General features: G+C 47.5%; 1 protein-coding gene across 2 annotated transcripts in view; it reads right to left on the bottom strand.

Moving 5' to 3' along the window:
- Positions 1-4,158: 4,158 nt before the first annotated feature.
- ELAVL1 (ELAV like RNA binding protein 1) overlaps positions 4,159-11,918 on the bottom strand; it is a 54,415-nt gene continuing 46,655 nt past the window's right edge. Inside the window, exons 6-7 of one of the 2 annotated variants that reach the window (XR_010425406.1) lie at positions 9,747-9,955; positions 4,159-9,032 (exon numbers count right to left, since the gene is read on the bottom strand). Coding sequence is in view for 1 of the 2 variants with exons in the window: in XM_064637505.1 (XP_064493575.1) it covers positions 9,847-9,955 (109 nt within the window). In the remaining variant the exon portion in view is untranslated. Of the gene's footprint in view, positions 9,033-9,480; positions 9,956-11,918 lie in introns of those variants that run through there. The other variant, XM_064637505.1, reaches the window with a different exon arrangement.

Genomic DNA, 11,918 nt, shown 5'->3' with positions numbered 1-11,918 from the left:
CTTACAAACAAAAAACCTCAGCTGCCTGGTAATACAGGTGATTCCCAGGTTATGGCTGGTGTGTATAATATTGTAATAAAATTGGAGAGCACCTGGGGGAAGGACTCTGGCTGTATAACTGTTATTTCACTGAGAAAAAAAAAGTCACAGAAAGCTGCTCTGGTGAAGTAAAATCCCTGTGAAAGGTATTTATGGGGTTTGTGGTTATTAAGAAAAAGTCAAAGCAGCCCTTGGTTTTGGGGCACCTCCCAAACACAGGCAGAAAACCCACCTACTGGCCCCATGAGCTTTGATCAGGGAATGACATTTCCACGATGGTTTTGGGGAATCTGAGGATGTGATTGAGCATCAACACTAAGCTTAAATGACTTTGCACTGGACTGGATGACTGGAGTGTAAACTTTACACACAAGACAACCAGCTTGTTCCTACAGCCCATGGATAAGTTGCCTTGATCCCACAGGATGGTTCTTTTCTGAGTATCAGTTGTATTCCAGAACACAAATTGTGGTTACATATCTGAATTAATAAAAATGATGAGTTTTGATCAGGGACTTTCACTTTTTACATCTTTCTAGGATGTACAGATGGAGTTGGAAGAGCACAGACAGCAGAGTGTGCTGCTGCCATCCCTCCTTTGGATCAAAACATACCTCTGTTTGTGTTTTACTGAAACTGAAAAAAAATAGCAAAATAACTCAATGCTGAGCGTGTGGCAAAGTACAATCCAAACAACAGATGTGAAAAGCAGCCCAAACTTCCCATTTTTTAATTTAAAATACTACCCATTTCAAAATTACCCTGTGCAGGTTTTCTAGAATAATTTTCAAAATTCCATTCCACGAGAAGTTTTGAAAGTCTTTATTTAAAATCTACTAAAATGCCAAGTTTCTCTGTAAAACCAAGATTTCTAAAGCAGCTTTAAGTGATGCATATACCTTTTTTTTTTTCCCACCACGTAACCTACACTAAATGCTCCTTCAAGGAGTGAATGCCTCCCTAGGGACGTGCTCTGGGAGTTTTGTACCTCCCTCTCTTCCCTTCTGATTCGCTCCACGTATTTGTTTCCGTAAGGAATCTCTCAATTTCATCTGATGTGATAACAAAACTTTCTGGAAAATCTGATTAAAGTATTTCAGCCTTTCCTACAGGCAGGTGCAGCTCAGCACATCACACCCCACAGCCACACCCCCAGGGAAATCAGCAGATCCTCCTCCAGACACAGCAATGCCCGTGTTCATGGTACCACTCCCAAACTGTTTCACAGCAAAAGTTCAAATCTACCTCATAAATTCTTTATGAAGTGTTCCAATGCAGAGAATCACAGAATGGTTTGGCTTAGAAAGAACCTTAAAGCTCATCTTGTTCCACCCCCTGCCATGGGCAGGGACACCTTCCACTAGCCCAGGTTGCTCCAAGCCCTGTCCAATCTGGCCTTGGACACTTCCAGGGATGGGGCAGCCACAGCTGCTCTGGGCAACCTGTGCCAGGGCCTCCCCACCCTCACAGGGGAGAATCTCTTCCCCATATCCCATCTAACCCTGCCCTCTGGCACTGGGAAGCCATTCCCCCTTGTCCTGTCACTCCAGGTCCTTGTCCAAAGACCATCTCCAGGTCTTTTGTAGGCTTCCTAGAAGTTGCATCTGCACCTCTGCTGGGCCCCAGGGCTGGTGTTCAGATCCCCCCCACCCCACAGAGCCCGTCAGCCCCACAGAGCACACGGGGCAGAGGTGCCCCATGGACTCGTTACCCTGGGCCCTCACCAGCCTGGGCAATCCTGCAGCGTATTGCCCCTCACCATGATGGACATTCTCCAGCTGCAAACTTCCCAGATTTCTTCACACTCCTCAATGTAGCATCCCTGGGTAAGGTGCTCTGAAATCCATGTCAGGAGCAGCCAGACCTGTGCAGGTGCAGAGCTCTTGACATCCGGGCGTGCAACGTGCACTTACCTTTATTTTCCAGAACGAATGTAGCTCATTTAAACTAAACAAATGAAGTGCCCTGCAGCCAACAGGGAGAGCCAGGCACCTTTCTGAGCAGTACATCTCAGACTGTGGCAGGAGATGTCTTCAGAAGGCTCTTACTGATGGGTTTGGACTGGATGCTACAATTTTTAATAGTTTGAGTCAGTAGGATGAATCCCATTCTAAATTGCAATTCTGAGCAAAGATACCTATTTTTAGAATCCTGAGCCTTCAAACTCTGTAAGGCCAGATTTTGGCTTTCACTCTGAGACATGGACTTACCCAAGCCACAGCTCAGCACAGACAGGAAAGAATGGTAAAGCTGAAATATTACACCCAACCCAAAAGTTGCTGCTTCGCTTACCTGGCCATCTCACCTCAGAGATCTTCTATTCACTGTCCTTCCTTGAACCACAACACAATGGGTATTTGGCCATTCTCCTCCTTGTTTCCCTTTCAATATTCTGAAGTCTTCAACTGCAAAACCTTAAACCAGATCCTGGTGCTAAAACATTGAGAACAGCACATCATGACACCACCTCCAGAACAGTGTTGTCTCCAGACATCTCACTCCCTTTCCCTGTCTCGCTGCCTGCCCTCCAAATGCCACATCCCAAGCAGTTCTTTACTTTAACAGGCTGCAGTGACTGGAGACAGACAGAACACATGCTCTTTGCACTTAAAACCTCACAGACATCTGTTGTTGGTGTCACAGCTCCAGCCAGACTAAATTTCTCATGATTCTCCTCCTAATGCCAACAAAATGCCAACCCTGACCTTTAGGTGTTGGTTTCTACTGCTCATGTATCAGCAACTGTTCCCCAGAGGATGCTGCATCCAGCCAGCTGTTATCCAGTTATCAGCTCCTCTCCAAGATCATGCTTCCCTCCAACCTGAGCACCAATCTGCAGCTCCTGGACATGAAGCCTTAGGCAGGAAATGAACCATTCATACACATCCTTCCCCAGCAACAATTACTCACTTGCTCACAACTAGAGCTACCAAAGCACAACTCTCTGTTCTCACTCACCCCCTTGCCTTTCCAACCACGTACAAACCACACACAGAGGGAACTGCCCAGGCTCTCTTTTCACCTGCAGACCTGAATTATATCACCTCTTGAACCCGCAATCATAAAATCTGCCTTTCCCCTTTCCACTCATGATCCAGCAAAGGCAGGAGCTCGGTGAGCAGGAGCCAGGTCTCAGTAGTGACACAGCCAGGCAGCAGAGAACAGAAACAACTGAGTGACAGTGCTCAGGGGGAACCCCACAAGCTCCTCCACTGGGGCACTGGCAGTCACCAGCACTTACCTCAACAGTGCCAGAGCAGATGTACAGAGAAAGGTGCAAACCCCCCTAAATTGGCAGATACAAAACAGAGAGAGGCACAAGAACCCTGTAAATGGGCAGATACAAACAAGGACCCCTCCTCCATTTCCCATCCCTCCCTCCAAGCACTCAAATACAGCTTTCTTGATGTAAGCCCCACAGAAGAGCTGCTCTCCCAAGATCTCTTTTCTCCCCTCCCCATACACAAACACGGGCTCTGCCAACTGTTTTCCTTTAGCACATCCCACGAGGAATATCAAGTGCACTGGTGAGATCAGCCTGGCTGTGCCCCAGGGTGCTGCTCCCCATCTCAGGAGACAGACAGTAAAAAAATATGTTATTGGAGAAACCAAGATGCATTTGCTGTGTGTCCCCACAGACCCGGGCTGGGTTGGGTGTGCAGTGTCCTACACACCAGCTCGGCAGGCTGGGCAGAACCTGGAACAGCTTCTCCCCTTCAACTGCTTGTTATCCAAACTGCCAACCAGTGTGTGAACCAAAACATTAAATTCAAAGCACTACAGAGACTGTAAGAATTAACCCACACAACAACTTGGAAAGGCAGGAAAAATGAGATGACAATTCTAATGAGCCGAGGAGAGAATCGAAAGAATCACGTAGCTTGTCCTAATACACCCCACTGAAAAAGTAAAATTAGGATAAGGGCCCAGTGGCACTGCTTTGCTATTCAAACTCACTGGTGGAAAAAAAAACATGACTCTCCTGTTGACTCTCCTATTCATTAAAGCCCAGAATCAAAACAAAGTCTATGCTTTAGTTAACCCCTTGCTTACAGCTCTGACAGTCACTGACTGGAGCACGGAACCTCCTGATGGAATGAAAGTTCTCGAGAATGGAAGCAATGCAAAATAAATATTTATTAATAAATTAAATAATAAATTAATATATTTTATTTATTTATTTATTTTATTAATCCAGTTTAACAAGTTCAAGTGCAGGTCCTGCACCTGGGTCAGGGCAATCCCAGACAGGAGCACAGACCAGGAGAAGAACTCAGTGAGAACAGCCCTGAGGAGAAGGACTTGGGGGTGTTGGTGGATAAGAAGCTCCACACACCCCGGCCATGTGTCCTGGCACTCAGAAACCCCCCGTGCCCTGGGCTGGTCCCACAGTGTGGGCAGCAGGGGAGGGGGGGATTCTGCCCCTCTGCCCCCTCAGGTGAGACCCCCCTGCAGAGCTGCCTCCAGCCCTGGGGAACAACAGCACAGGGACGTGGAGCTGCTGGAGAGAGTTCAGAGGAGGCCACAGAGATGCTCCAAGGGCTGGAGCCCCTCTGCTCTGGAGCCAGGCTGGGAGAGCTGGGGGGGTTCAGCTGGAGAAGAGAAGGATCCAGGGAGAGCTGAGAGCCCCTTGCAGGGCCTAAAGGGGCTCCAGGAGAGCTGGAGAGGGACTGGGGACAAGGGATGGAGGGACAGGACACAGGGAATGGCTTCCCAGTGCCAGAGGGCAGGGTTAGATGGGATATTGGGAAGGAATTCTTGGCTGGGAGGGTGGGGAGGCCCTGGCACAGGTTGCCCAGAGCAGCTGTGGCTGCCCCATCACCGGGAGTGTCCAAGGCCAGGTTGGATGTGGCTTGGAGCAACCTGGGCTAGTGGAAGGTGTCCCTGCCCATGGCAGGGGGTGTAATTAGATGGGTTTTAATGTCCCTTCCAACCATTCCATGATTCTACAACTGCAGGTGCCTTCAAACCCATCAGGAACATCCCCAGCTGCCTGCGGGAACAGTCACGCAACTCCAGCTGCTCTGAATCAGGCTGGGGACCAGGAACACCAGCATCCTGATGGCCAAAGAAATGGCCACAGAACAACACCCTCTTTTGTAATGAAGAACCCAGGGCTGGGTGCCTGTCCTGACACAGTTGTGGCAATGAGCCACGGACAGACAGACAACCCTCCTGGGTGGGCAGGTCCCGGGCTGACACTCCCAGGCAGCCACACACTCAGCTAAGCAAGCTCTGCATTCCTCACCAAGCACAGCCTCCAGCTGGATTTCATCTGCAACCATCAGGAACACACCGCCTGAACCCAGGATTGCAAAGGTAACTGATATTTGACAAGCCTCACAACTCCTTGGCTGACTCTGGGCCACAAACAGCCATGTCCACGATCACTGTAGTGCCAGCAGTGCCTGTACTGAGAGACACACTGAGCTGGCTGAAGTTGTCAACAGAAGGTTTCTGATGTGCACAGTTCATTCACTTTACTGCACTCTCACCCTACACAACATCATCACTTCCCTCATCTCCCATCCCCAGCTGGAAAACCACCAAACTGCTCAACTGGTTCACTGTCAGAATAAGCAAAGCAGGATTGTTCAGTTCAGAACAAAGATGTGCCACAGGGCTTGGGCCTTTCCATCTAGTTCCTTGTAAGCAAGAAGAGCTCAACAGCAGTGCCATGTGCTGCACCTGGGAACAGGACATCCAGAAGGCTTCTCTACTCCAGCCTATTTGGGAGAAAGAAATCACTGTCTGCCCTTTCTGAGCCTCCCCACTCCCGTGTCACCTGTGTGACCAACCCCTGAACCACCAGATGCATGGAGATTTTCCAAGTTCTCATCACCAGCCTTCCACTGCATTTTCTTAAGTAAACATGTGACAATATTGACAGCAGACTGACAAATCCTGTCCTGGAATGATTTCCCCACTGCCAGCCTTGTGCATCTCCCAGCCAAAGGAGACAGACTGATGGCACACACGGATGTAAATGGACCCCCCATCAAGAAGCTCTTCTGAAGAGCTTCACTCCTGTGCCACAAGATGCTGCAAAGCACAGGACTGAACCCACATAACTCATCACAGGGACTCTCCTGCTCCTATGGGCCCTGAATAATTTGAACCCAAAGCCTCCTCTCACAGCCGTGTCCCACGTTCCCGTTATCCCTGTGGCAGCTCTGCATACCTGGCTCCTGAGTGTGTGTCTGTGCACTCCTCCACACCAGACCCATGCTCTGGGCAAGAACATCTACACTCCCTGTGCCTCTCCAAAACTTCTCATACTCATGGAAGACTGGGAAGGGGGAAGCCAGGGAAGAGCTACAGCATCTCTCCACAATTTCCAGCTGAGGATGCCACAGTACATAAGTGCTATTTCAACATAAATATATGCTGAAATGCATCCCAAAAAGCTGGGAAATTCATTATATTCCCCCAGCTGAAAATCTCCTGCATAACCTTCCCTGCCACTGTCGTCTTCTAAAGCAACTCCCACCCTAAATTTCCTGTATTTCTACTCAAGTTGATTTAGTGGTGTCCAACATGCTTCAAAGTCCAGGCAAATGGGACTTACTGAATTTTAGGAATCTATTTATTATTCTCAAAGAAACTCACCAAATGAATTGTTCTGTGACAAAACGTACTTGAACATTTTCCCCCCGTATCTTTAAATCTGTTACTCAGAATTTGAAGCATATGGATTTAGAGTAATTGTTTAGGCCATGCCTTGGTAGGATTGAGCCTCAGGGCAGAGTCCCTTGGAAGAAGCTGCTGCAGCCTTCATTCCCAGCTTCTGCACTTTGCAGGGATAAGCATCCTGTCTATGGAAATGCACTGTGGAGGGCAGAGAGCAGATGAACAGGGTGGTACCAGCCCACACTGTCCACCTCTACCACACATTTGCCTGTGATTTGCCATTTTCCATTCATGAGACGCTGCCAGGACTGACAAGTTGATGTATTTCCCACCAGAATTCCCATGCTAACGATGCACTCACACTCAGGAACACATCAGTCAGTCTGTCCTGGTTTTAGCACAGCCATTGCACTGCAGGTACTCAGTCCTGTCACCACCCTTCTGCACACCATGTTCTCCCTTCAGCTGAACATGAAGCCTCTCCCTACCCTTCACAGCATCTCAAACAGCTCCTTCACTTCCCGACCTTTGACAAGTACCTTTTGTTGCTCACTAGTCCTCCCCCACTCCATTTACTCTGATTTTCCTTTAATACCTTGGGTTGGACTTTTTCCAGTGCAGTCTTTTTTGCTTTTGCCAGGAACATGGACTGATGACTGTACCAGCAGTTTTGACTAAGAAGTGACCCCAGCTGTCCTTCACACCCACAGTCCACCTTCCAGTCTAGATGGCTTCCCAGAATAATTAATTCCTCCAGTTTCCTCAAGGCCCCAGCTGACCCCAAGCATTCCAAGCACAATCCAGTGCTCTTTTTGATGGCAGTGCCACATCAAGCTGCCTGATCCCACCCTTTAACTGCCCCTTTAGCAGGGCTGGTATGTATATCCCCATGGGACTATGTGGAAAACAGATCCAGAACTGATCCAGATTTAAAGGAACCACTGGTGAAGCTTATCTTTCATTTAGTTTAAATATGTCTTGCAAACAGCTTTATCAGCACAAACAAGATGATGGTGCAGGGTTGGTATAAGTTGCTGGCACTGGAGCATTTATAGCAACACCAGCACATAAAACATATCCAGAGCTCACCTTCAGAGTCTTATTTATGTCTACAGTGACATTTGATGATGATGACTGGGGGAGTTTTTAGGACCTCAATATCTAAAACCTTCTAACAGAAAAACATTTATGAAGCTGTATCATGCAACATCACGTTAATTAAGCTTTTACACAGTTGTCAGAGAAAATGCTGCCACTGCAAGGAATTCTTCCTTCATCTCCAAGGAGTAACAGGAAATGGAGAGGCCTTGGCTGACAGCACACACCAGTCCAGCAGCACTGCCTGCAGGACAATGATCCCACTCCAGCATGTATATGAGAAACACTAAAATATCTCTGGGCAAAACCATTTCATTCTTGTCCACATTAGGGCATCACACCTCTTTTCCTCCTTTGGTTTGTGCCAACTAAGCAAACCTTTTGTTAGCACTGGCTGCTGCTCACCCTCCCCACTGAGCAAAGGGCTGGCACAGCTCAGGCTCCACTCGGATTCCCTGCCCTGCACCAACACCCAGCACTCCCACGCAGGGATCCTTCCTGTCATGTGTTTCAGAAACTGTCAGGCTGCCAATTCAACAAGTCTGTCCTCTTCCTTTTTTATTCCCTCTTGTATACAACCAGCTTGCATTAATCCCTCACCCCAAACCAGAATGGATAATGACAAAGGAGCTGGGACGTCAGATACCACGCAGTGGATATTAGAGATGTTCTTCTGTAAAATCAGGATTTGTGGTATGAATGTGGAAATGCCAAAGTCAGGGCAAATATTCCAAACATTCCTTCCTCAAGGCTCCCAGCAGTCCAGCAGCACATGAGGCTCACACGTGCCCAGCTGAGCACGGAGCACTGGGAGGGAAGCACAAAGCTTCTCAACCAGCTTCCATCTTGCAGCTCTTGCCCTGCCTTGAGCATCACTGCACTTAAGTAAGATAAGATGCACATCAGGACAGCCAGAATGTTCCCCAGGAACTACCACAACGCTGGAGGCACCACTGCCCTGGAATAAAACACCTCGTATGAGTCCCTACAAACTACCTGCATGACTGAATAAGGCACAGACACTGCAGTGAGTTGTACCTCAAATCTAGCTTTGCTTTGTGCACAAAAGCATCTCTGAAGACACTGGGCCAAGGTTTAGCTATGTTTTATCTAAGCCAGCATGAGCAGGCCTGGCATCCCTCCTGGAATGCAGTGATGGGGGCAGAGGGGCCTGGGGGTGCACCCGTGGCATGCAGGGTCAGTCGCTGCCATCTCACTAGAACCACAGTCCTTCTTGAGGCTCAATTGTCTTCCTTCCTCCATTCCTGCAGTGAGAAAGGATTAAAACATTAAGGCCCATGAAATATGGCGAAAACAGAAAGGGGAGAATATGGAATAAAGGTGGCTTAAAACAAAACCAGAGTGATTTCCAAACGGAGTGAAAGTATTGTATCTCACAGGGAGAAGGGAATGGGAGGTGCTCCCTGAACAGCAGACATGGTGCAGTACAGGACCACTGCTGAGAAATTTTAAGATACAAAATACAGATGTGGCTATTTTCTAGAGTTAGAAAAATGTGGATGTTAAATTCTTACCCAGCTTGAGATTAACTTTCTTAAACCTCCACACATCGCTCCTCACATCACTGTATCATTGTGACCAATGCATTAGAAACCTTCACATGAGCTTGGGTTTTTAGGGATATACATCTCTGCATGAATTACCTCTACACTGTGCAGGACATGGGGCAGTGTGTATGTGCCACTCCACACACAATTAACAGGGATGTGTATGTACTCCAGACAACCTCAACAACAGCCTAAGTAAGTTTTACCACACACACAGGTATTACATGTGTGTGTACACACACATAAATGTATATGTACATTGTGTCTCTTGGAAGAAATAAAGCAGAAGGAACAACCTGGCAGAGAAAGGTAAAGGTTGCAAAAGTGTTTCATCCCAAATTTTGCAAGCCTGGTTAGACCAAGACCAAACCCCTCTGTGCCAGGACTCCGAGAAGCACACGAGCTACTTACCCCAGCTGTTCACGGGCTGCAGGACAGCCCTGGAGTCCTGCCAGTCCCAGTGCCCACTCCTCCTGTGATCCTGGAGCTGGAGCCCAGGGCAGGAAGCAGCTCAGCACTGCTCACACTGCCCCACCTCGCTCCTAAGCCAAAGCATTCCTGCTCTGCTCTCCTCTAGGATCCTTCTCTGTAGCATGCACGGGCTGCACTTGGGGCAGAATCTGTTCCAACACATTCAAACAGGAGGTTTAACAGGTTTGTTAAAATAGGTTTAACAGCTCCACTGATCCCTCTGAGAACACAGGAAGCCTCAAACTGATTTTTATTAAGCTCTGGAAAGTTCCTTGTAAGTTCTAGTTTGAGAACATTCTCTTTAACAAGCTCCAGCTCTGCAGAGAGAAGTCAATCCACTTGGAAAAGTTCAAGCTTTAAACCACTATATACCACACTTAAAATTCAAATAAAGAAAATCTGTGCTTCAACTGTACTTCAACTGAATTTGTTTTAAATTAATTTTGTTGCGATGAAAAAATATTTACCAGTGAGATGTTAGCACAAGTTAAGGTCTGACAAACTAGATTCAGGCTCAAGTCATTGTTTCTATACATAAATACTTTTAAAACACAAAAAAGAAAGTGTGTCACAGTGCAAACAGGGAAACATTGTGATTTATTCACCTTCATTCAGGTAACACACACGTAACATTCCACTTCCCCTACCTGCTGTCAGCACGGGATGGAAGCAGAGGACAGTTTAAGGACAGCTTGAAAACTCAGGACTCAAAAGGAGAGGAGGCATTTGGGGAACAGGCAGGGCCCCTCTGACACAGCATGAAGGGAATGACTGGATGGGGGATGGTGGGAGGCTTAGTGTGCCTTCCTGAAATAGCTGCTCAGTGCCACTGCTGGGACAGAACCTGCAACAAATGCACCATAACCACGACCCCAGACATTCCTTACACTCAAACCTTCCTTTTTTTTCTTTTTTTTTAAGGACAGGAGATACAGAGAAAAGGATTCAGACACCTTGTTCCCTGACAGACCAGCGAGATGGAAATCAGGGCAGTTTAACATCTTTTTTCTGCCCCTCATGGGAGATTATTCTGGAAATGAAGGGGATAAAAGTTGGCAGCAGGATACCCCAGCAGCAAGGAGGGGGAATAGTCTAAACCCAGGGAGACTGTAGGGAATTCTGCAAAACCAGAGTCTCTGCCTGGGAGTTAATGGGTCTACACTAAGTTTTTTGGTTTGCTTTTGGAAAAAGAGACATTTCTGAGGGGCCTGCACTTCATGTGGCCATTGCCTGTTATTACGATTTTTTGTTTTTAACACGTTTTCCCTCATGATTTTTCATAGAAGAAAAACGTAGAAAATACAACAGTGGTCAGAACAAACCTGAGCCAAGTGAATCACACTGGATGAACACCCGGTGAAAGCAAGAACGGAGAAGGTGTTCCAGCTCCACCAAAAGGAAAACCCAGGAAAGGTCTAAATCCTGATGAAGCATTCCTGAGAACACCAGATGCTGCCCATTGCACTGGTAGTAACAGAAATTCTCACTTCAGCTCTTTACCAATTTAGCACTAAGAATAATTCCACATGGTGAAGTGCACTGCATGGAGAAATTCCCTTCACATGAAAAAATAACTGCAAATCTTACAGTCTCCCGAGCTGGAAGGGCTCTGAGCCGAGGCAGCATTGCCCTCTGCTCCCTGACTTCACACGTGAAACACTGTTCATTTTTCTTATTTTACATCCCTTTTCACAGTAAGTCATTAAGAGAAAAACCAGAGGTACAATAATCAGCCCAGCTTTGAGAGAGGGATCATTGCTGTGACTAAAGGACACAGCAAGGCACCTGCTGAAACTCAGCAGGACAGACTTCAGTTTATCAGAACTGTAAAAATTTCTGTTGGTGAAAAAGGGACCAAGACTGGAACACAGCCTATGCAGAGCCAACAAGGTTCTGTGTGTTCCTTTGACCAAAAGGACACAGTTTCAGAAACATTTCTGGAAAAGGCCCCTAAAGAACCTCCCTACAGCGTTACTGGGGGTGTCTGTCCTGCCCCAGCCCCACCTGAGGAACCAGGGGGCCCTCCTGACCTGCACACTGAGCACTGGACTTGGAAAACACCTTTAGGGTTGTCAAGTCCAACCATCAGCCCAGCACCGTGTTCCCCACTAA

This window comes from Pseudopipra pipra, chromosome 27, assembly GCF_036250125.1.
Source record: "Pseudopipra pipra isolate bDixPip1 chromosome 27, bDixPip1.hap1, whole genome shotgun sequence".
In the NCBI taxonomy this organism is placed as follows: Eukaryota; Metazoa; Chordata; class Aves; order Passeriformes; family Pipridae; genus Pseudopipra; species Pseudopipra pipra.
Note: the sequence above shows the minus strand (reverse complement) of the source record. Positions and strands in the feature narration are given on the sequence as shown.